The sequence below is a fragment of the Myotis daubentonii genome, chromosome 10 (genome assembly GCF_963259705.1).
Source record: "Myotis daubentonii chromosome 10, mMyoDau2.1, whole genome shotgun sequence".
Taxonomy (NCBI): domain Eukaryota; kingdom Metazoa; phylum Chordata; class Mammalia; order Chiroptera; family Vespertilionidae; genus Myotis; species Myotis daubentonii.
Window position 1 is genome coordinate 54,836,801 of NC_081849.1, and position 26,262 is coordinate 54,863,062.

The window sequence follows — 26,262 nt, forward strand, 5'->3', positions numbered from 1 at the left end:
TGTCTGAAATGATTTCACAGCTCAGGCAGAAAGGCTAGCTGGGTAAACAGAACATTCACAAATAAGTTCTGTGTGGAAATTGAAGAAGCCATGAGAATGTCAGGCCTTATGACAACTGTGGAATTTGAGTCAAAAATAAAAGTACTGCTTGTGATTCCCCATTGACTCAGGGAGTGGTTGCCCAGCCCTAGAAGTTATTTCTTTGTGTTCTTTTTTTAGAGGTTTCTAGCTCTATTTAAAAAAAGAATATTGGAAGGCTTTAGCAGGGTATTAAATTCAGCTTTTATAAAAAGATGAAAAGAGCATTACTCCATAATCTTTCTTACTAGTCACTTCCGGTTGGCCATTTTTGCCCATGGGGAAAAGCACAGATGTGCAGATTTTCTTGTCTGGGGTCTGAAACCATGCTTTCAGACTCCTTAGAGCAGAAGAGAACTCACACATATTTGGGCTCCATGTTGTTTGTTCTCTAGGCCAGTGGTCGGCAAACTGCGGCTCGTGAGCCACATGCGGCTCTTTGGTCCCTTGAGTGTGGCTCTTCCTAAGCCTTAGGAGTACCCTTAATTAAGTTAATAACAATGTACCTACCTATATAGTTTAAGTTTAAAAAATTTGGCTCTCAAAAGAAATTTCAATCGTTGTACTGTTGATATTTGGCTCTGTTGACTAATGAGTTTGCCGACCACTGCTCTAGGCAGACGAATCCCTGGTCAAGCAGCACATTCCCTTTAAGATTTCCTATGATATCATGATGTCTGCCTGGAGTCACTGACTCATCTAATTCTATCAAGATGTAAACTCATTGGCAACAACATCCTCCTACGGGAGTAGGTGTGATTTTAATTTTACTGTAACAACACACGTGTACAAAGGCAGGTGCAACTGAGATAGTCATTGCCCCTCCGGTAATTGTAGTGAACCTACAATCAATTGACCATTGCTCACAGCTGTCCTACAGCAAGTAGGAACGGGAATCTGGGAGGCTGGCGAAAGTATTACTTTGGGTGAGGCATTGCATCATTGCAGACATAATAAAATGCTTCCCCTGTGGAAAGGTGTAAATCTCAGGTGCAAAGTCCATAAGCTCTGAAAAATGGCAGGGCTGTGTGAGCAAGAGAGGGGAGTAGGAAGAGCTCAAAGATTGTATTGAATCCATTTCCCTTTCTCCTTAGACAGGAAGCTCCTTCCTAACTAACCCACTTCCTTAACCTCTAGGATTTCCCCTTTAATATTCTATTCTACCAGATAGACATTAGATTCTGTACAATTAATCTTCCCCTTTTCTATCTCTAATTGGCTCTTGCTCTTCCTACTTTCTGCTAGGAAAATGTTAACCTGTTTTGGATTAAAGTGCTCAATAGCAATGTGGTGAGGGATGAACTGAATGGACTTTAGAATCAGACAGGCCTGGGTTCAGTGATTCACCTTGTATTCTCTGAGTAAAATTTGGAAAAATTACTTGAACTACTCAAGTCTCAATTTATCTTTAAAATGTGGATGATAACTGATAACTCATAGGGTTATTTTTAAGAATAAATGAGATAGGCTATGCAGGGGGGGCTTGTATTAAAACATATTAGTTCCTTTTTTCCTTTCCAATTCACTACCAGTGCTATCCAACATTAGATTTTCAGCAGTATTACACCTCTGAAGTATCAGATGGTGGAAATTTTGAACATGAAAGACATCCATAAGGTACAAGTTTTCAGGGAAAATTATTTTCTGAGTGTTTTTCAAGTTATACATGTAAGTATATCTGTGTGTTACGGAGCATGTGCAGGCACAGCAATTTAATCACATGTGTTGGGTATGTTATAGGCCTCCTTTTTCTATCTTGATCTTTGCCCGAGGAAGTTGACTCATTTATACTTTATCAACTGGGGCTGTGCCTTCTGGCTCTTGGTTAGGTTTGGCCATCGGAGAATCCCTATAGGGAATCCCGGCAGCAGAACCAGAAGTATTTATTCTCCTTGATACCTTGTGGAGAGGTATCCTCAAGTGGCACTGGTGACTGAGGCCATTAAAGCGGCCATTCCCTCTATGCCTTTGTTGGGTTGTTGAACTGGAGACAGGAAGAGAGTGACCTCCCTGACAGATGCTCTGGAGCTGGCTGTACTCTCCTTGGAAGGTCGCTCATCCTTGTAAGGGGAATGTCTCTGAATGACTCTCGTCTGCCCCATCCAATGACTACTCCTTCTCAAGTCCTTATGGACATAGGGTGTCAACTTGTGACCAGCTCAGCATTCTCACACTATCCTTTGTGACTCTGATACTCACACTTCTGTAAATAGTCCCTTTGTAAATAAACCCTCCTCAAATTATCCCAATTTGAGTGCACCATCTATTTCCTGTTGGAATCCTGATTTATACACTAGTAAATAGAATGGAATTGGAGAAGAGCACTAATTCCAGTAATGTAAGCTAACAAGGTTTGTACATCAGAATTCCAAAATTTATTGTGTGTTCTGTAGGACATGCTTTGACTTGAAGTGTCTCTGAGTAACAATCATTATTGTTTAAACTTCCTCTCTGATCTTGCTTAATACTTAATCAATGTTGCTTGAGAAGCAAAGTACAAAAACAGAAGAGAAACATGAGCAAAGGCCACAGGGTAAATACAGATGTGTGCAGCGTACTTTCATGCAGATATTCAAATAAATCTGTTGAAATAAATTTAGATTGTCCTTTGCAATTGTACCCTTAATTATAATGTATTTCCTTTTTAATCCCTTTTAACTCAATGCTATATCTGGGATATAGGGTTCCTCAAACCCCTTACACTGGATAGTAAGAAAAATCCCACCCAGACTATTGGAAATGAAACAAACACTATTAAGACATTATTTGCTAATTCTATGAGTCTTCTCTTTGTGTCACATCTGTTTCCTTTAGGTTTAGTCTTGGAGAGATTTGACAAGGCAGTACTAGATAGAACAAGACACTTTATGAGCATTTATGAGCCTAGTCTAGGATGATAGTGGCATTGATGAAAGGCCACACCCAGCCCAGACATGGAATTAATCAAGTAGGTGAGGAGAGAGGGTCTCTTATTAGGCCCAAACTTAAAAACCCAGCTAGTATGGGTGAGTGGATAGAGCATCAGCCTGTGGACTGAAGGTTCTGGGTTTGATTTTGGTCAAGAGCACATGCCCAGGCTCCCAGCTTGATCCCCAGTTTAAGTTCTTTTCCTAAGTGCCCATTATTTTTTGGTTTCATATTTTATTTTGAAATATTTTATATATTTGGAATTTATTTTTATATAATGATCTTATTTCCCCTCACAAATAACTAGCTAATTGATTAATCCAGCTTTTTCTAGCTTATTTGTAAAGCCATCCTTATCATATACTAAATTATCACATGCATTTTGCTCTATTTTGGGGTTCTACCCTGATGAACTGTTTGTTCCTGAAGCATGTTTTAATGTATGTTTGTTTTAAATACATAAGGGCCTAGTTTTCCATCACTGCTATTTTTTTTTATGTCTATTATAGCTATCCCAGCATGCTTATATTTCCATATTTTTCATTTCTATTTTCCCCATAGAATTCTTATGAAGTTCCAAAATATAAAATTTTATTTGTAATTTTGTGGGTAATCACATTGAATTTATTAATTAATTCAGAGAGATCTGCCATCTTTACAATATTGTGTCTTTGTATCCAAGAACAAGATGTATTTCTATTTATTTTTTCCTTATTAGCATTTTCAAGTTCTCTTTACCCTAGACCCTGTTTTAGAATATTTTACCTGTTATTCCTATTATTTCAGAGTTGTGTTGTTTTCTCAAATGCTAACATCCCTTCTTTTGTATTGCATATATGCACATATATATTTCAGTATAGGAAAGCTATTGATTTTTGTGAACTAATTTTTTAAGTAGCTTAATTAGTAAGCTACTTATGGCTTCTCATAGTTTTTCAGTTGATTATTTTTTGTTTTTCAGATAAATAGAGTTTTCCCAGGAAATTATATATATTCACACACACATACACATATACATACATATATGCATACATATATGTGTACATATATATGGCACTTTTTAGTTTTAATTTTATGTTTGAACAGATAATATATCCATATGGTTCAAAAATTTTTGAAGAACAAAAGATACACAAAAGAAAAGTACAAAAACTCTCTCCCACACCTTTTCCCAGACCCCAAAAGTCCCCTCATATGAGTTAAAATGTCTTATTAGTTTTTGTTAATTCTTTTAGAGTTATTCTATGTATATACAAGCAAATACAAAAATATTTACTTTTCACACAAATGATGGTATGTTGTATATACTGCTCTACACTTTATTTTGAGGCTAGAAATGCCTGGATGAGGAAAGTAAAGATATGTTTGAGGAAGATAGCCGTTTTCTTCAGTTTCTACTCACAGTCTACTCTCTGTCATAGGTGTCAGGCATGAATCCTTGGGAACTGGGACTGGAAAGCAAATCAAAGTGACGGAGACCACAGAGTGCTTTGCTCCACCCTCCTGACATGCTCTGGGTTATTGGGCCAATCTGCTCTGCCTACTGTCCTCCTTCCGTTGGATTTCTGCCATAAAACCCTTCATTTCCCCATGTGGCCAAAGCAATGATCTATCAGCCATACCCAGACCTACCTGGACCCAGTTGTGGGCTTGAGACTAGTGTGCCAACTGGGACCAGCAAGATGATCAGCACACCTTTTTGAAGGATTGGGCTAGTATATTCCAAAATGTTCACTAATCCAGCCCCAAGTCTCTGCAGGATGCCACTACAGTGATTCAGAAAGGTCACTGCACTCCCTTCAACCATGATACCCCTGGCTTCTAGCATCATTAGTCTTCTTTTACTTCCGCTCCAACAATGTTCTTGGCACCTACTTTTGGAATAAATGTGGCTTTTTTGTGTGTCCTTAGCAAAGGAGTTTAGTTCTGCTTGGTAGTTGAATAGCAGAATGGTTTGGGTAGGATGAAGTAAAAAATTTTAAGGACCAGATATATAATCAAATTGAATTCCCTGTATGCAACATTATATGATTGAGAATACAATCTCAGAGGCAGGGCTTGAAGATGTAATTTGTTCTGCATAGTTTCTTTTTAAATGCATGCCTTAAAAAACAGCTTTATTGAGATATAATTTAAATGTATAGACTTCACAATTTAACATGCACAATTCAATGGTTTTTAGTGTATTTTCACAATTGTGCAACCATCACCAAATCAAATTTTAGAACATTTTCATCATCCCCCCCAAAGGCTTATCTATGCACTTTAGCAGTCACTTCCCACTAGCCCACCTTTCTTTCCCTCTCCAGTACTGCTGCCCAGCTCTAGACAACCACTAATTTATTTTCTGTCTTTATAGGTTGGTCAGTTCTGTGCACTTTATATGAATGGAATCATTTAATATCTGGCCTCTTTCATTTGCATGATCTTTTTGAGGTTGATCCGTGTTGGAGCATTACTAATACATTCTTTTTGTTGACAAATGTTATTTCATTGTATGGATATAAATATGTCATATTCAGTTTGTTCATTCACCAATTTTTGGACATTTGGGTTGTTTTAGTTTTTTGGCTATTATGAATAATGCTGTGGTAGACATTTATGTGCAAGTGAACAGATGTTTTCAATTTCCTTGGATTTATTATCTAGGAGTTGAATTGTTGGGTCACACGGTAACTCTATGTTTAACATTTTGATGCATTATTTTTCAAAGTGGCCTCACCATTTTACATTCTCACCAACAGTGTATGAGAGTTCCAACTTCTCTACAGCCTCATGAAAAACTCATTGTCTGCATATATATATATATATATATATATATATATATATATATATATATATATATATATAATAGCTATCCTAGTGCTTGTGAAATGCTATCTCATTATGGTTTTAACTTCATTTCCCTAGTGACACATGATGGTGAACATCTTTTCATGTTCTTAGCACCTTGTATATCTTTTTGGGAGAAATGTCCATTAAAATGAATACCTGTTTTAATTGGGATGTTTATCTTTATTTAGATTAAGTTGCAGGAGTGTGTGTGTGTGTGTTTTTTTCATTTCTTTCTGGATATTAGACCTTTATCAGATTGATTTAAGAAATATTTTCTCTCATTCTGTGTGTTGTTTTTCTCTTTCTTCATGATATTCTAATGCAGCAAAAACACTTTTAAATTTGATTAAATCTAATTTATTTTTTTGACTTTGTCACTTGTGCTTTTGCAGTTAAGACTATGATCCAATTTGAGTGATTTTTTTTTCAGAACGGTGTAAGGTAGGTATCTAATTTCTTTCTTTTGCATTTGGGTGTCTATAATTTTAACTTATGCGAATGGTACTCAACATGGAAGTAACTGCCTTCTCTTGAGATTACTTGAGACCTTTAATTCTCTCTATATACTGTGCTTAGACTTGACATAAGATAGTTCAATAAAAGGTCTGCAGGGATAACATTTAGGCTTATGTATCATATTATATCCTGTATCAAATTCATTCATTAAAATTAGTTTTGAGGACAGTTTGTAGCATGTTTATTTTCTAAAGTTATAGAAAGTCTAATGCCACCGGAGGACTTAAAGCATAGCAGGAATGGAAACCCTTTCTTTCTAAGTCACGTCTTTGTTTTAGTGCTTGCAATAACTCATTTCTGTATTGAGCCTAGAATTCAGAAAGTTTTCTCAGATCAAATGGTATGAAGAAAATTTTATAGCAAGAAAGAGTAAAAATGAAATTGTCATTTTAACTGCTTTGGGATGGTATATTTACTTAGCCGGTCTTATCTTTGTTTTCCTCCTGGGTTTATGATTCAAACCCTTAAATTCACATAAAAAAGATTTTTTTTTTTTAAAGTTCAAGTTTGTGCCCATGAAAAGGACAATGAATCTTTTTAAAGGAAATACATTTTATTAAGTGAATTATAATATTTTTTTCCTTTCAGTTGGGAACAACATTGTTGTAAATGGAATTTAAGGTGCCACATTTTGAAGAAAGAGGCAACTGACATTTGTAGTAACTATTATAAAAAACATATTAAATGAACTTTAATACATAGAAGTTAAAGATGGTCAATGCACATCAATGGCCAGACCATTTAACATGACTTCAATAGATAATTTTTGGTGAAGCAATTTCACATAAATGACTTTGAGTTTGAATACATCAAATTTCACCCTCATGGCCAATAGAATTATTGAGAACTAGTGCCCCAGTACATGGATTTGTGCACATTGAAAGGAAATTAGTCCCTCCGGTGCAAGGACTAGTGCAGGCGGTCCCAGGTGGTGGCTGTAGAGGTAGGATTGGGCAAGATGGGCGGACATGCCCTGAAGCCAACCTCCCGTGGTCCCTCCCCAGCCGGCCAAGTGAGCGGGGTCCCTCTGGCAGGTGGGGTCCCTTGGCCTGGCCTGCAGGGATTGGGCCAAAACTGGCTCTCCAACATCTCCCGAGGGGTCCCGGAGTGTAAGCGGAATTGCAAGGAATCGGGCTCCCTCCTCTTTGGTTCTGGATGCATCACCCACGAACCACCGCTGCCAAGTGTCCACAGCTTGGCAGCTCCTGTGTTGAGCATCTGCCCCCTGGTGGTCAGTGCGCATCATAGCTACTGAATGGTCGGACAGTCGGATGGTCGCTTAGCCTTTTGTATATATAGACTGTATAAATTATTAAGTCCATTTGTTTGCATATATTCCTGGTGACTATCCAGGGAACATAAAGACACTGGACCAATACTAGCAATTCATCATGACTTAATTTAGTCTTCACCTGCTTAGCATTCAGTCTTAAATAGACATCTTCTTATTCTCTCAATTATTGATGGCAACTAACCCCCAAAAGTTTTGGTCCAGTACTTCAATAAGCTTAGATAAATAAATACGTCTCTGTCTCTCTCTCTCACCTAATTATCTTTTTTTGTTGTTGTAATTAGTCATGATATTTCTGTCCTGCTTTTGAATCCATTATAACTACTGGGAGTGATTTTCCTATAATTTGTTTCCCTCTGGCTGTCACGGAGGCAGGATGAGGTGGAGCTCGTGATTATTATGCTCAAAATACTAGGGGATGAGATGCAATTATCCCAGTTAGCGTGGACTTCGGCAAGCTCGTGCTGCTTCCTTTCAGTAGAGGGATTATTTTTAGATATTAAGCTTCTTTGTATGATGTTAACTTGTTCATTTAGGAGAAAAAAATCAGAAAACTCCAAGGGTGGAATTAACCTTGATGAATCAGCACTACTTATGAAAAGTAGTGAAGCAAAAACCAAAAGGTAATTTAGCAAAATGGCTCTTGAAATGATTAAAATTAATTACAGCCTCTGGCAAGAGTTTAGTCTTGAGCCAAGGCACCTTGCATCTCCTCTCTAGTCCACCCTAGCCGGCCAAGTATTTACCTTCAAACACTCCAATTCTGTCCTACCTCCCTTTCTTTAGTAACTCCCCATTTCCCCAAGTTGGCTGCTTGATGTTCCTGAGGGCCCTTTCACTTCCTGTTCAGCACCCCTTTTCTTCTGTAACAGACTAAGAATTATCCCAGTGCTGCTTCGTATGCTATAATTAAATATATAGGCATATATGCATTATATATAACATATATAATAAGTAAAATATAGCATATATAGAATGATACCATTTTGTAAAATATTATCGCCACATGACAGATTCATAGAAACATTCTGGAAGAATAGATATTAAACGTTTAATGTGGTAAAGAAATTGTGGGTGATTTTATTTTATTTATTTTTATATCTATTTTTAAAAATTACAAAAACATCACATGAGGGAGATATATTAGTCTGCGGCCAGAACAAAATATTTCCACTAAAAACCTGTCAAAGTTTGGGAAAATGTTCTTCAGAGGCCCCAATTTCATTATAAAGAGAATTCAAAAAAATATTTGAATGACAATTACTGGAAAAATAAGTACATATAGTACAAAGAAGGTAGACTATACTTTTATATATGTAAAAGGTTGGTTTATTTTTAGAATTCAAATAAGCACTATATTGATTTTTTTTTTGCCCCGAGCATACTTGAATTGTTACTCTCCACATTCAAAATTAATGGCAAATAAGAATTTGCAGTATTCAAAACTATACATCAGTTTACTTTGGCTTTGGATGAAGAGAAAAAATTCTTCATGCTTAAATAAGTTCAACCATTCTATTAAAACATTTAAAATGCCATCTTTATCCTCATTGGCTTCTTCACTTAGTTGACAAGTCTGGATGACTTTGGTTTTGTTCTAAGTGCAGAGCCAGTGGCCCTGAAGTGCAATGAAGTGTTTTTCAGGCTTTCTCCCAGCTTTGTACTTTGATCTCACTCTTCTGTTCTCTTGGCCAAATCCTTCCCTTCCTTTTGTATCCCACAAAGCTTATTCCATATCTGAGTCCTTTGAAGTCAAAGGCAAAACAAGACTTGGATAAGTTGATTTTCCCACATCTCTCCATATGAGTTTTGCTAGAGACCGGATGTATTACCACGGCTCAGGTAGACATGTTCTCCAGCAAACAGCCACGGGTGATTCCTAGTGATTGTCTGTGATGAAGAATAGGGAGGAAGCATGGGTGTATATGTGTTTATAGACATAGGGTATAGCTTCCAAGTATGTTCTCTGTAAAATTAACAGAGGAAAAGCTATCATAAGTGTGTTTGCTGCAGAAAACCTGTAGACCAAGATAGAGAAAGACCCCCAGAGCTATGCGTCCTTTAAAATTCCTTATCCTGCCAAAAATGAAAACTCTTTTTTTTTTTCTTAGCAGGAAGTCAGGTTCATTATAAAATTATTTGTTATGTTATCATTTATCAATTTGTCTTTATTTTCAGGTAATTTCATTGTAATCTATAGAAAGTCAATAAATACCTATGAATAACTATTTTATTATTCATGTATTTGTTCAGATTAGTTATTAATGACTTTGAGAAATCCTTAATTTCAATATAAAGAACTGTTTGAAATTAATATACATGGCAAAGGAAGATAAATTGGATATAATTAAGTGATTTGGAATCCCACCCCTGCTGCATAATAATTCTTTTTTACCTTACTTTCCTGCTCTTCATACATTAGGATGAAAAAATGCTTTTTATAAACTTTTTTGTTTGTCATTAAAGGGATTTCCTAATGTCTGGGCTAGTTGTACTGCTCTTCAGAAATCTTTGGCTTTTTGGGAAACTGTATTTTGGAATGAATACTACAACACTATTTATATTGCAATAGTGCAATATTATAACTTACTGTTGTGATTTTTTTTTTAAACTGTGATGCAGATGGTTTGAGTGGGCAAACATTTATTTATCAAACACCCAGGATTTCCACAAATTGTTTTAAAAGCAGCCAGGATTTTATTGAATCTCCAAATAGTTGTTGTTGCTTTTTCCAAAATAGAGTTTAAAATAAAGATATTTATATAAAACACTCAAATTTAATATTTAAAATAATTTTTTAAAATTTTCTTATATGAGTGAGAAATCAATCCTTCAGGGGGTAAGCAGTAATTTTCTAGAAACTTGTAAGGTTTCGTTTTGAGTAACTTTGGATCATTTGTGATAGTTATATTATCTATAATAACAAAAGCATAATATGCAAATTAGACTGGACAGCCAAACAGCCTTCTGGACCTCATTCCTACGTCCTTCCAGACGAAGCTGCAGTGGCGGGGGCCGAGGCAGAGGTGGTTGGGGCGATCAGGCAGGCAGGCGAGAAGTTAGGGGCATCAGGCAGACAAGCAGAGTGGTTAGGGATGATGAGGCAGGCAGGCAGAGTGGTTGGGGGGCAATCAGGCAGGCAGGCAGGCTAGTGGTTAGGAGCCAGCAGTCCCAGATTGCGAGAGGGATGTCTGACTGCCGGTATAGGCCCGGCAGTCGGACATCCCCCAAGGGGTCCCAGATTGCGAGAGGGTGCAGGCCAGGCTGAGGGACCCCCTCCCATGCATGAATTTCATGCACTGGGCCCCTAGTTCCTATATAATTATTTACACAGATTACCTATATGTATGCACAAGAAACAAAAAGATTCTGCATGAGAAAGTTGCTAATTGATGCTTTAAATGTATTGTACTCATTACTAATTTCTTTTCATTTTAGCTCATGACTAGATAATTATATCTTTTGAGGAGAGTTAAAAATTAATGCAAGATTTAAGAATTTGGGAAGGATGCATAGGAAACTAAAGAGTATTGAATCTAAGTGGAGTAAAACTACAGGTTTTTTTTTTAAGTTAAGGGACTTTTAATTTTTGCTTTTTATCCTTCGAATTGCTTGAGATTTTTACAATGAGTATGTTTTACTATTATAATGAAATCAATTAAAAAATGCTGCTGGTGTGCTATTGAATTATTCCAGAAGAGAGAAATTTCATATGCATGTAGCCTTTAGTGGCCTGTAAGAATCCAAGAATAATTATATTTTAATTTTAGTAGTTGCCATTTGGGTCAGGTTCTCAGAAATCTGATTGTAAATAAGGGAAATTTCCTTCATAAAGATACACATAGATTTCCCATCAAATGACTTCTGTCCCATTCCCATTTTTGCATAGAACTGGTAATGAAATTTTCAGAGGCTGTCACTTAATATAAGCAATGTTATTGTTTAATAGTTATAACTTTTATGGTGTCCTGCTGTAGGGAGGAAACAATAATTTTCCCTCCACCCTTCTGAGTTCTTAGTTGAGACTCCCTCAAATAAAAGACAGTTTAATAAGAGAAAATAAAAAACAAGTTTATTCACATGCACAATTCATGTATACCTGGGAGATACCTAGAAAAAAATGAGTTGCTCAAAGAGGTGGTTTAGAATTCAGGCTTAAATGTTGTCTTAATAGGGAAAGGGATGAGGGAGTACAGGCCTTTTAAAGGAGAATGAATGATTTTTAGGAAAGATTAATGGACCTTTAGAAGATAGATGGGAGGAATGGTAGTTTGTGACAAAGTTTGTCTGGGTGAAGTATGGACTGACTTCCAGTCTTCGCTCCTGTGATGAGAGTTTATTTTCCCTGATTGATGAAACTCCTGGAGAGGGAATTTATGACAATTGAGTTCCTTTTGAAGGACCTGTCTTTAGGAAGATAAGGGAAGTTCAGATAAAGCCTCTCTCTGCATTTGCTGTTTTTCAAGCACTACACCTTAAAATAATCAATATGCCAAAGTGGCTTATTTTGGGGTGGCAATTTGTGCTACCCTCCACTGCCTTTCAGAATAACCATACTTACACCACAATTAGTTGATTTAATATCCTGTACTAGGAGCTACCTTCAAAGATCAACAAAATCTTGAGAAGAGCTAACTTGTGGTTCTCTAGTAAGCAAACCCTTATATCCTAAGAATTTTTTAGCCTTTTGTACTTCATGGTTGTTTTTACCTAGATCCAGGAATCAGAGTTTAACCAAAATACAACACAGAACATTTACAATGGTATTTGAAGGAGTTGGTCAATATCCCTAGACTGATTAACTTGATAAACCAATGCATAAACATAAAAGGCAATACCAAAAAAAATATTAAAAATAAACCTAGCTCAAAAAAATCTTGCCAATATGTAAGGAAGAATTCTAAAATAATTTGCTATTGAATTGGATTTTTAAAAACACACATGACTCTTCAATTACTATTCCAATCTCTATTCTCCAAATTTAGAAACCCATGAGTATTGAAGCTAAGTTCACATTCATAAATAAAATCTCCAGAGCAGAAGATTAAAAGCATTAATGAAGATCACTTTACTACCAGGTCAATGCAATCACTGGGTGGATTCCGGGACCCACCGAGTCACCTGCAGATGTTGTGTTGGTCTGTAATCCCATGAAAGCCTGCATTGCTGTTCTCACCTTGGTGTTCACATGGCCACACCTGGTATTCACAGGAGCACAATGTGTTCTCCATGGAGTGCTTTTTTTTTCCCCCCAGCTTTAAATGTGGTACAGGAAAATGCTGCATCTCTGACTTTGTTTTTGGGACATTGTCACAGTATTAAATATAATAGCATGTCATTTTGTGACACCAGACAATCTATTCAAAACTTTAAGAAAAAACAAGCATCTCTCAACCAAGAGACATGATCAGTTCTGCGAAAGTGTTTTATATCATGTTTATTTCTTTCTTTCACTAATGCTACATTTCAGAAGTCCTTCTATGTATGAAATCTTTTCATCTATATTTCTTTACTTAGAAAATAAGTGAAAAAATGTACTTGAAAATAAGTCATATTGAAAACAGTATAAAGCCTATATTTCATATTTGAGTGAAAGTTATATATATATTTTTGGTGCTGATATTAAAAATATGGATATTCATATGCATGATCATTATCTTTTCTTACATGGGCTTTATATCTGAATGGTTTCCAAAATTAGTAGGGGCAAAGTAGAATTTAAATTGAAGTTATGAGTTATGGCCTTGAATTAATATAAATGAAATTTCTTCATTGCAAAGCTCAACCACCATTTCTAAACTTAATCCTTTTCCTGACTGCTTCTCAAGGCTGCTATTATCTTGAACCTATTGCATTTTCTTTCAGACCTTTTTATTCCCTCTTCAGAGCTCGTATTTAGAGTCCCCAAAATCCTTAAAAAGAAGTCTGCTTGTGGTAAATTTTCACTAAGATTGTTACCTATATTTAGATTTTACCTGGAAGTTATTTTCCTTTGAATCAATAAGATAAAATATTTTTCAGTATGCTGCACATTTGCCATTAAAAAGTATTTTCTTTAGAAGAAATAAAACTTGAAATTTACAATGTAACAATTTTCTTCCTCCTAAACAAAATAATTACTTGCTGAATTGTAGATTCAATTTCTAGTATAAAACCTATATAATTCTGCCAGAACCGGTTTGGCTCAGTGGATAGAGCATCGGCCTGCAGACTCAAGGTTCCCGGGTTCGATTCCGGTCAAGGGCATGTACCTTGGTTGCGGGCACATCTCCAGTGGGGGGCGTGCAGGAGGCAGCTGATCGATGTTTCTCTCTCATTGATGTTTCTGGCTCTCTATCCCTCTCCCTTCCTCTCTGTAAAAAATCAATAAAATATATTTAAAAACAAAAACAAAAACACAAAAAAACCTATATAATTCTATTAAAAGTTTTAAATGATCTCATTTGAAAAAAGATTGTACGTAGGTCTATGCACTGATTGTAACAATTCTTCATTGTTATTTGCTTTGGTAAGTTTTAATAATTAAGTATAATTTTGATAAAGTATGTCAGGAAAGAGGTTTTTAAATCATAGCTTTTTCCCAGAAAATCACATACATGCTCCCCAATAATGAATATCTAGGGAAAAAAATGATTTGAACCCTTTTGTTATAAACAAGCAATTTGTTAGGAATTTCCTACCAAGAAAGTTTCCTCTCTTTTTCATTTCTCCACATTTTTCACATCTTCCAGAAACAAATATCGTTAGGTAGTGTCAGCATAGTCAAGATACTAAGGAGAGGCATAACATAAAGAAACCAAATCATCCAAATGTGGTCTTTAGAAAGCAGAATGTGAACAAACAAACATTTTATAAAAATACATGGTGTCCCCTCAAAAATGTATACACATTTTTTCTGATAGCTCAATTGATGTTTCTTTATTTTCAAATGTAATCAATTAGAACTAATAATTATTCAAAGTGTGTACACATTTTTTGGGGGCACCCTATCTATACATATATATTTAAAAGTTAGTCTGATGCATGTAAATACTAATGAAATATGGCCTATCCCATAGAGAAATGCTTTGACCCACTAGTTCATACTCAGAATGGCATAGCCAATTGTATAATGTGCATAGCAACTGTGGATAATAAACTCTGGTTGCTTAGCCATAATGATAATATCTCATTGTTGAGTAGTACTTTTACAGTTTAAATATAGTTCTTTCATATCTCCAATAACATTATAAAATAGTTGCAATCTCTTTTGGCAAACGAGAACACAGATGCTGGCAGATTGCAAATGTTCTATGGGGTTACTCACCAAGCAAATGCAGACCATGCCTGAATCTCAAGGTTGTCTAAATTAAAAACGTTGGCTCTTTCCTCCAACTCATGCTGTCTTAATCTTGCAATGAAGAGTCCAGAGTCCACTAGTAATGATTTGGCAGTTAAATTCTTGGCAGGGACTCTGGCTCCTGAGGTGTGCATTTTCAGCCCTGTTATCTTTCTCTTCTCAGCCACAGCTTGGTTTGGTCTGCTTTCGCATTGCCCCGTAGGCAGCAATAGGGCATTTAGTCCTGCCTTTCCTGGAAGACCTGAGTGAAAGGTGAGCCATGAAGTCCACTCAAGGTTTCAGTTCCTGGATTTATCTGCAGGGAAAGAAAATGACCCATGTGTTACAGGGCTTCTTCAAATCTGTACTGTACAGACGGTAGTGACTCAGAATTCTAGTCTACTTCCAACCCTTGTTCTGTGCCTTGGAGGAATTCCTTCAGCATTGCTTTTTAATATTCCCTGAGGAAGAGTACAGCTAGTCCTGGAAGTGGAAGGCTGAGGGTTGAAGGATAAAGACCCTGTCTGTGAGAGGCAGTGTAGTGCAGCAGCTAGGAGCTGACTGTGGACTCTGGGTTCTATCTTTGGCTCTGTGGCTTTCTATCCCTGTGACTTTGACATTACAAGTCTCAGTTTCCCCATTTGTAAAATGGAAATGATGATGATGATGGTGATAATAATACCTATCTGACAATGGCCTTACGAGATAGGTATCTGTGAAGTGGTTACAGTGGTGCCAGCGGTTGCAGTGGATACAGTGGGTACAGAAGTGCTACATAAATGTTGGCTATCATTTGGCATTTAAAAACTTTTTCTGCATTTGAAAAAATAGTGGCACAGCATATTTGAAAAAATATTGAATTTATTGGGGTGACTTTTTAAGTATACAATTCTATAATACATTACATATGTACTAGAGGCCCGGGACACGAATTCGTGCACGGGTGGGGTCCCTTGGGGTGGCCTGTGGGGATCAGGCCCCAGCTCGCACCCCCAGGCTTGCAGCCCCAGCTCACACCCCCAGCCTTGCAGCCCTGCAGCCCCACATGGCACCCTGCCTTGGCCTGGTGCCACTATCTCACCTGCCCCACCATCCTGCCTGTAGGGTGATCGATTGGGGCTGCCCCTGCAGCCAATGCTGATCGCCATCTGTGGGGTGATTGGATCCCTGCTCACACCCACCTTGGCCTGGCACTGCCCGCTCACCTGCTACACCATCCCACCGCAGTCCCACTCTGTTTGGGGCCTATGGGGGGCCAGCAGAGCCTCCGTTGCCGCCCACTACCAGCGCCGCATCGCCTACACTCACCATGTTCCGCACCGCCCACTGGTGGTCAGCGCACATCATAGTGAGTGGTCGAACTCCCGGTTGAACTCCTGGTTGAATAATTTACATATTAGGCTTTTATTATATAGGACTAGAGGCCCGGTGCACAAAAATTTGTGCACTCTGGGGAGGGGAGGTCCCTCAGTCCGGCCTGTGCCTTCTCACAGTCTGGGACCCCTCGGGAGATAACGACCTGCTGGCTTAGGCCTGCTCCTGGGTGGCAGAGGGCAGGCCCAATCCCTAGGTGCAGCCCCTGGTCGGGCTCAGAGCAGGGCCGATTGGGGAGTTGGGGTGCTGCCCCCTGTCATGCACAGAGCAGGGCGGATCGGGAGGTTGCGATGCCACCCCTAGTCACGCTCAGGGTAGGGCCGATTGGGGAGGTTATGGCTCTACCCAGTCACACACAGAGCAGGGCCCATGGAGGGGGCGGGGGTTGGGGCGCCGCACCCTGTCACACACAGAGCAGGGCCGATCAGGGGCTTGGGGTGCCGCACCCTATCACACACAGAGCCGCAGGGTGATCAGGGGGTTGGGGAGCTCCCCCCTATCAGGCAGAGAGTAGGGCTGATCAGGGGGTTGGGGCGCCTTCCCCTGTCACGAACAGAGCATGGTGGATAGGGAGGTTGTGGCCCTGCCCCCTGTCACACACAGAGCCGCAGGGTGATCAGGGGGTTTGGGCGATGCCCCCTGTCACGCTGATCCCAGTGCCGGGAGGCCTCTCGGCTCCGCTGATCCCGGTGCTGGGAGGCATATTACCCTTTTACTATATAGGATAGAGGCCTGGTGCACGGGTGGGTGCCAGCTGGTTTGCCCTGAAGGGTGTCCTGGATCAGGGTGGGGGTCCACACTGGGGTGCCTGGCCAGCCTGGGTGAGGGGCTGATGGCTGTTTGCAGCTGGTCACACACCCTTCAGGGTGGGGGTCCCCACTGGGGTGCCTGGCCAGTCTGGGTGAGGGGCTGAGGGCTATTTTCAGGCTGGCAGATGACTGAAGCTTCCAACCGCTCCTTTTTTTCTTTTTCTTTTTTATTCTGGGCCAGCTTTAGCTCTGAGGCTTGGCTGCTGAAAGCAGGTATCTGGTTTGTTTGGATTCTATAATCGAAACACTGTTTCAACTCTAGCTGTGAGATCCCGGCTGGCTGAAAGAAGGTTTCTGGGGTTTTGTTTAGCTTCTATATTTGTAACAATGTTTCAAACTGCCAGCTCAGAGGCAGCAGGCAGGGAACGTTGGAGTCCTCCGTCACTGAAGCAAGCAAGCCTCATGTTCGCTTCAAGCTGCCTGGCTGCAGGCCGCCATCTTGGCTGGCAGTTAATTGCATATCGCCCTGATTAGCCAATGGGAAGGGTAGCGGAGGTATGGCTAATTACCATGTTTCTCTTTTATTAGATAGGATTGTATTGTGTGTTCACTATCCACAAGTCCCCTTCTGTCACCATTTAGCTTCACTTTACATGCTTCTACCTGCCCTCCCCCCCCATACTGTTGTCTGTGCTGTGAGGTGTGTTTTTTTTTTTTCTTAATCCTTCACTTTTTTCCTCCAGACTCCCTTCTCCTCTGACAGCTGTTAGTGTCTGAGTTTATTTCCTTTTTTTAAAATATATTTTATTGATTTTTTACAGAGAGGAGTGGAGAGGGATAGTTAGAAACATCGATCAGCTGCCTCCTGCACATTCCCTACTGGGGATGTGCCTGCAACCAAGGTATATGCCCTTGACTGGAATCGAACCTGGGACCCTTCAGTCCGCAGGCTGACGCTTTATCCACTGAGCCAAACTGGTTTGGGCTGTCTGAGTTATTTCTATTTTGTTTGTTTATTTTATCATTATATATGAGTGAAATCATATGGTATTTGCCTTTCTCTGCCTGGCTTACTTAATTTAACATAATACTCTCTAGGTCCATTCATGCTGTCGTAAAAGGTAAGATTTCCTTTATTTTTTGTTTTTTATGTCTGGGTAGTATTTTATTGTATAGATGTACCACAGCTTTTTTATTCACTCATCTACTGTTGGGTACACTTAGCCTGCTTCCAAATCTTGCCTATTGTAAATAATGCTGCAATGAGTTTAGGGGTGCATATATTCTTTCAAATTAGTGTTTTGGGTTTCTTTGGGTATATTCCCAGAAGTGGAATCGCTGGATCATAAGAAAGCATATTTTTATGATGCCTAAAGATAATGTTCAAAAGTATAGCAAGAGCACATTTGTGTCAAATATACCCAGATCATTGCACTGGAATAGGATTACCATGTGTAAATCAGAACCAAGTACATGTACATAATCCGTGCATAGACCTAGGGATACTATTTGCAGTGGCTGAAATAGTGAAAAGGAAGTGTTGGGTCAATGATTTACAGATATTTTGTTAAAGGAAAACCTCTCTAGTTCAATAAATCAGTCCACTAGCAAGTATGTATTGGTTCATGACTTCCAAAAAATTGATAATTTTTCATGCTAAACTCACATGCCTGAAGAATCAGACAGGGAAACTGCTTATGGCAGTCTACAAACTGCTTATTTAAAAGTTAAAATGAAGAGCCCTAAAGCTGGTTTGGCTCAATGGATAGAGCGTTGGAAGTTTCCCGGGTTCAATCCGGTCAAGGGCACCTACCTCTGTTGTAGGCTCCTCCCTGGCCCGGGCCCTGGTCAGGGCTCATTCAGGAAGCAACCAATCAATGTGTTTCTCTTACATGGATATTTCTCTGTGCTTTTTCCTCTCTCTTCCACTATCTTTTTTGTTTGTTTTGTTTTAAAGATTTTTTAAAATATTTTATTGATTTTTTTTTTTTTTTTTTTTTTTTTTACAGAGAGGAAGGTAGAGGGATAGAGAGCTAGAAACATCGATGAGAGAGAAATACCGATCAGCTGCCTCCTGCACATCCCCCACTGGGGATGTGCCCGCAACCCAGGTACATGCCCTTGACTGGAATTGAACCTGGGACCCCTCAGTCCGCAGGCCGACGCTCCATCCACTGAGCCAAACCGGTTTCGGCTCTTCCACTCTCTTGAAAAAAATCAATGGAAAAATATCCTTGGGTGAAGATAAAAAAAAAAAAAGTTGAAATGAAGGGGCGGAGCTATAAAGAATTACATATCTTAAAGGAGCTTCTAAGCCGGTATCTTTCTGTTTACTCAGCCATCTGAGTCACGTGAGAGGCAGCACATTCTGGTCACTTTGCTGCCTGTGAAGGGCCATGGTTGGCTTCAGCCCTTTCCGAGTTTGAATCCAGCTCTGCCACTTGCAAGATGTGTCAGTTTAGACATTTTAATCTTCTACACTCAGCAAAAATGGTCATGAGAGTAATAATACTTACCCCATAGAATGGTTTAATCTATGTGAAGTGTCTAGATCTGTTAACAATATAATTTAACTCTTTTAAACCAATAGTTAAATCTCCCACTCTTGATGTTATTTCTCTGGGGTTCCCAAGACAGAAACCTGGGGATCATCTTCTATTTATTTTTCTCTCTTAAATCACTCCTAACACACATTCAGTTGTTTAGCTAGGGTCTTGCCAATGGTAATCTCCCTGATCCATCTTATAGTTAGCCTGTCATTTCTGCTTCCATTTTTTCTTGATGGGGTTTTTTAATAATCTCTTACTTTATCTCCTACTCAGTAAGTGTATATTGTAAGTACTTTAACTACTTATGGGCGCAAGGGTGGTATTTGTTTATTTTTTTATGTTTATAATCTAATGCCATCTCAGTGCCTTACACACCATAGATACTAAATACACGTGAGCGCGTGAGCGCATGTGCTCACGTGCGTGCACACGCACACGCACTTTTTTATTGTGGTTTCATAATTTTCTTTGACAATCAGTGATTAATTTCCATCCATATTAACAGTTTGTAGGTGTTTTAAAGCGGTGACAGCTACGTAGGTTAACCAATGTATGGGACTTATTTGGTGAATCTTCATCCTCATTATGTTTTCTGGACAACCACACCTGGATGGGACATTCCTTATTCCTTTGGTCCAGACAGCTTTGTTGGGCCTGTTGTCAATGCACACATCTGGAGTTCCCATCTCCTTCAGGGCAAATTTCCAGATCTCTTTGAGTGCCCGAGGGGCACGCTTCTTGAAACCCACTCCATGGATGTGCTTGTGAATGTTGATGGTGTATTCTCTGCTCACTACCTCGTTGATGGCAGAATGGCCCTTCATTTTGCTGCCCTTGTTTGTGGGAGCCTTTCTACCAAGCCCAGGTTGGAAAGGAACACACATACACACACACACACACACACACACAAACACACGTGCACACACACACTTGTAAAAAAATTAACAAAATAGTTGAATTACACTCACTGTCACTGAAATTACTCTTCAAAATGTAAAATGGATCATGTTATTCTCTGCTTACAATCTTTTGGTGATTTTCCTTTTGTATTAATTGGGATTCTCAGAGAAATAGTGACACAAAATTAACATTGACATCATTGCTCAGGAAGTAATATCAAACTCTTGGCATTGAATTTAAGACCTTTCATGATTTGGTCTGTCTAGCTCTTCAACTGCATTGCCCACCATTCTAAACCACTCACAGTACCACTCATGAGTCGTGTAACATTACCCTCCTGAGCTGTGTGACACCTGCTGCTTCCTCCACACCGAACTCCCTGTCACCTTGCTACATGCCTTTACTCTTCAAAACTTTTAAAAAACATTTTTCCTTTTCTGAAGGCTTTCATTGTGTTTCTCATTCTGTCTCACTTGGAAGATTTGGGCCCTGCTAGCTTATGCCTCTTCTGTTCCATGTGCATATGGAACTGATAGCATGAGTGTAATGATTGTTTCGTGGTTTCTTCTAGGACTTTCCTGCAAGCAAAGTCTAGGACTTTCCTGTTTTAGTCATCTTTTTTGTTGTTAATCCTCTCCTGAGGATATTTTTTCCATTGATTTTTTGAGAGAGTGGAAGGGACGGAGAGAGAAACATTGATGTAAGAGAGACACATTGATTGATTGCCTCCCACATGTGCCCCAACCAGGGCCAGGAATTGAGCTTGGGATTGAGCCCGCAACTGAAGTATGTGCCCTTGACCGGAGTTGAACCCAAGATACTTTAGTCCATGGACTGACGCTCTAGCAACTGAGCTGAGCCGGCCAGGGCTGTTTTGGTCACCTTTTTATTTGCCTCTCTATTAGGAAGACAAGTTCTTTGCAGGTGCCTAGTTAATGTTGTTGAATTTCTTCATGGGGAAATGAATTAGTGTATTGATGATTTTTAAAAAATAGAACCTCCCCATTTTTCTTATTCTTATTATTCTGTTTTTCTCTTTTTAGAATCCAGATCACATTTTGAATTATTGATGTTACAAGGTACTGTCTATCCCAAACTTCAGAGAGTTTGAAATTCTCAGCAATAGAATTTCCAGAAGCTTCTATTATATCACAGACATCACCTCTGAGGGTTAACATACTAGTATAGGCTGGTCTAGGGAAGAGAATGAAATCTCAAGGGAGTAAGAAAGAGCCTTAAGAAAGAAACAGGTCATGAATAATAAAATTGTCATTTTCACAAGCTTTTTTGACCCATGTTCTAGCAGCGTGACTTTTAAGTTTTCAATGCACATATAAATAAAAACATGAATTTATGAAAGAACCACAGACTCAACTATCCATGATAATGATAAATAACCTCTGAAGAGCAGGAGGGTACAGATAAATGTTCTCAGTCTAGTAACATGGAAATCATTTACATATGCTATTCAATTATTTACTGAAAGATATATACTGAGAATTGAAGCCATCAATTCAAATATATTTGAAATGTAACATTGATGGACCTGGTAAGATGAATAAATTGCTTAATCATTTCATGCTTCATTCTTATAATTTTTGTGCTTTTTCAATTCTTATACTTTTTTTTTGGAATTTTAGCTAATGTATAATTGGTGCTGGCTTTCCATTTTCTCTAAAAAATGTGTAACTATAAAAATAATGTTTAAAGTCCCACTCTACTTAGAGATTAAAAGCTTATGCTAGTTATTCAGAGTTTATACTTAGGCGAAGGCTGAAAATATTCCTGTAGCTATTATGGCTCTCTAGAATGAAGATTCCCTCCATCCCTGGCATTATAGAATAGGCTGGAAAGGCATGATAACAAGTATTTTTCATTTATTTGCTTTTTGTGATAATTGAAACCAGGAACTGGGACATAATTCCTGCATTATATTCTGTGCTGCTGTGGCACCTATTCAGACATTTCTCAGATATTCACACTGCAGATGAATTAATATTAAAAGGAAGAGGTGACCCCATTTCTTTTGCCAAGTTTAAGCTTCAGGAGGCATTAGAAAACCAAAGAGAATTTTCCTCCGCTGAGCTGTCTACTCCTAAGGTGATCTTTGGTAAATCAAGCTAAGCTGGTGTGCTTTCTTAGAGGGTGCTTTGTTGTTATGGGGAAAGCAGTCCCATTCCTCACACTCTGGAGGCTAGCACTGGCTTGGAAAGGGCAGCGTGTGTATTCTTTAACACAGAACTTCATGGCGCTTGGAGTCAGATGACCAGGTTCAAATTCAGGGCAAGTTATCTAACCATTCTAGAATTTCATTTCTTTAGCTTGAAAATCCAAATGTTTAATATTACCAGTTCCTTGCATTGTTGTGAGCTTTGATAATTCATGTACCCTTAAACTAAGTATACAACAAATATTATCTATTTTTTAAAATATATTTTTATTGATTTTAGAGAGGAAGGGAAAGAACAGAGAGATAGAAACATCATTGTTGAGACAGAATCATTGATCAGCTGCCTCCTGCATGTCCACATTGGGGATCAAGCCTACAACCCAGGCATGTGCCTTGACAGGGAATCGAATCGTGACCTCCTGGTTCATAGGTTCATGCTCAACCACTGAGCCATGCCAGCCGGGCCAAATATTATCTATTTTTATGATTCCCTGGCCCCCCCCCCTGCATTTGGTTTTCTGTTTTGTTGTTTGTTTGTTTGTTTTTATTAACAAGCATTTTTGGAGAAAAGTCAGAGCCTGATTTTAAAATTTGGCAATCTTGGCAGTTTTATGAGTTATGTTTTTTATTGCAAAGATACAAATTTTGCTAGTTGGTTTGATATATATATATATATAAACTTTTAGTTTATGTGTATAATGTCACTTTTCCATCCTCCCCTCGCCCCCCTCCCGCCCCATCTCCACCAACTCCTCACATTTAACATTTTTGGCTAGGATATATAAGAAGTTAGAGTCTGGGGGTGGCTTTTCTTCAATATTTCTCTCTATTTCTAAAATTTGTCTTTTCTCTCAGTTATATTTTGCTCCAGGTGCACACGTATGCAGGGAACTGATGACGAGGCAGTGCCATTCGATGTGCTTCAGACTGGTGTGTTTATCAGTGGAGAGTCTGGCCGCCAGACCTAGATAAACACATGCTTATCAACAACCAACACCATATGGCAGGAAACAGCCTCTGACTTGGGCAGTGGCATCCAGGATCGGCCCTCCTGGTGTCTGCATGGGGCCCAGCTGCCAGAGTACAAATTAATTGCTTCTCTTCTTTTTGCTCCCCTGGAAGGTACTAGTATATATCCCAAAGCCTTTGTTCTGGCCATCATACTATTTTTACCAACCATTCTATGCCAGTGCTATCCCTTCTATGACAAGCAACTCCTAGTTGTTTAATCCACTAATCAACTAATTACCGTAAATAATTTATTAAGGTACCAAATTTAATCAACTTGGATTTGCAGAGGGATAGCTCAAGAGAATTATTTACTTTCCAAAGTATACAAATGTAATACTTAAAAAGTTTTTAGATATTTCTGATGTATTAAAAAATAATGCTCATTTAGACAACAACACACCAAATGATGATAATGAAGTTAACTTATAAAAGCAGTGGATCTTTGGTTCAGAGATATGTTTAGAGAGGCAATAAGAATTTGAAGTACCATTAAAATATGAGTCAAAGTCAATTGCTTGCTTCTTTTTCTTGGCCAATCGAATTGTCAGCAAATATTCTTGAGCCATTTTCTCATGAGAACTGTCCCTCCTGTGAAGGCCACGTGCTTTCAAATATTTTTCCTCCAGGTGTTTTGCCATCTTCCTGCAGGAATCAAGGTTTTGATGTATAAGGCTGATGTTTTCATACACTTTGGGGAAGTTGTCCTCTATTTCTTTTCTTTTTTAAAAAAATATATTTTATTGATTTTTTACAGAGAGGAAGGGAGGGGGATAGAGAGTTAGAAACATTAATGAGAGAGAAACATTGACCAGCCTCCTCCTGCACACCTCCTACTGGGGATGTGCCCGCAACCAAGGTACATGCCCTTGACCGGAATCAAACCTGGGACCTTTCAGTCCACAGGCAGATGCTCTACCCACTGAGCCAAACCGGTTTGGCAGGTTGTCCTCTATTTCTAAGTGGTAAATTCCCTTCTGCCTTGAAGTTGCATTTCATGTTCTGGATGTGGATCAGGATGTCTGTGGAGTCTTACCTGAAGACTTTGAACGTCACTGTGAAATTTTAAATCTTCACATTACTCTGGTTGGAGGTTTTAAAATTCACACTATAAATAATTTGTGCAAGTAGTTTTCTTCATGTAATTAAAAATACCCCTTGTTTTTCTCTTTTTGAGTTTAAGGTAACATTTAAGTTAATATAATCAATGAGTTTCCTCAAATCAACATCTGACCGGTAATATTGGTCTCCATTTTCTGCTTCACTCTTGTTTCTATTTCCTGTTGCTGCAGTCATGTAATGTTTTATAAAGAGAGCAGGTAAGTTTATCAGCTTCAGTCCGGATGCAGTCATGGATTTTAATGGACTCTCTATCCTGTTTTCTCATGTGTTGAAATGTTCAAGCATTTCTTTCTGTTCTTTCAGCTCTGCCACTCCTTTTTAATATGTCTTTATTGATTTTTTTAGAGGGAAAGGGAGAGGGAGAGTGATATAGAAACCTAGATGAGAGAGAAACATTGGTTGACTTCATCCTGCACACCTTCTACTGGGGATTGAGCCTGAAACCTGGGCATATGCCCTGACCAGGAATCAAATTGGCAACCTCTTGATGCATGGGACAATGCTCAACCAACTGAGTCACACCAGCTGAGCCACACCAGCTGCCACTCTTTCATACCATTTAGCAATTTACTGTGTTAAACAGGTTTAGGCTTTCCTGAAGCTGAACATTTTCTTCAAAACGTTTAACTATTTCTCTCTGATGCTGTTCTACATTCTTCTAAGATCCTTTCAGATTATTTTTACCTTCAATCACTTGGGACTAGAGAGGTTTTTATGTCTCTTTGATGACTATTTTTGTCCTTTAAGATGAGGCACCTTAACTCTATGAAGTAAAATTTTAGGAGACATACTTTTCTGTTATTAGTTGAGAGATAACCTACTGTATCCCCCACGGGAAAGGTGGACCTGTTCACATCTCAATCTAAGTGCTGCCAAGCACAGAGTTTGTAACTTCAGAAGACTCACCGCCACGGCAGGTGACTTGAGGGCAACAAAGGCTTCTGTAATGAGTCTCATTGTCTCACTGGTTTTATGATACTTTTCAACTCTAGTAGAAAATCTTTGCTGGCTTATTTTCCCTCAAAGGGAGGAGACAGAGGGAAGCTAGGTAGTCAGGAATTGGGACCATGGGGGGGGAAGGAAATAAAACCGGGGCACCCCAGTACGGGGAGTTACTAAGGCACCCCAACTGGGCAGGGAATAGAGGGCATGGGTGAGAGACTTGACATGACCTTTAAAAGATACCAACTTTGTTAAGACAGACAATGTGCAGATAACCAATCACAAGGCAGTAAGGCATATAAACCAATCCCAAGGATGTTGCTAAGGCAGAATTCTTTGAAAAGACCAATTAGGAGCTCGCAAGGCTGTCTCAACACCCTAAATTAAAAGGTGCACTCTTCTCCCCCACCCGCAGTGGCAGGGAAGCACATCCCAGCGCCAGTGTGGCTTATGGCCATATGGGACTCTATACATGGACGAATACACTTTAATTCCCATGGATG

At 39.0% G+C, this 26,262-nt stretch overlaps 1 protein-coding gene across 1 annotated transcript; it reads right to left on the bottom strand.

The window, feature by feature from the left end:
• Positions 1 to 20,099: 20,099 nt before the first annotated feature.
• On the bottom strand, positions 20,100 to 20,441 carry LOC132242533 (large ribosomal subunit protein eL31-like). The gene has a single exon (XM_059711273.1). The coding sequence runs from the start codon at positions 20,439 to 20,441 to the stop codon at positions 20,100 to 20,102; it is 342 nt and encodes a 113-aa protein (XP_059567256.1).
• Between the last annotated feature and the right edge of the window lie 5,821 nt (positions 20,442 to 26,262).

Bases quoted from the DNA above. Each gene is read 5' to 3' on its own strand.
- LOC132242533 (XM_059711273.1), bottom strand. From the start codon at position 20,441: ATGAAGGGCCATTCTGCCATCAACGAGGTAGTGAGCAGAGAATACACC.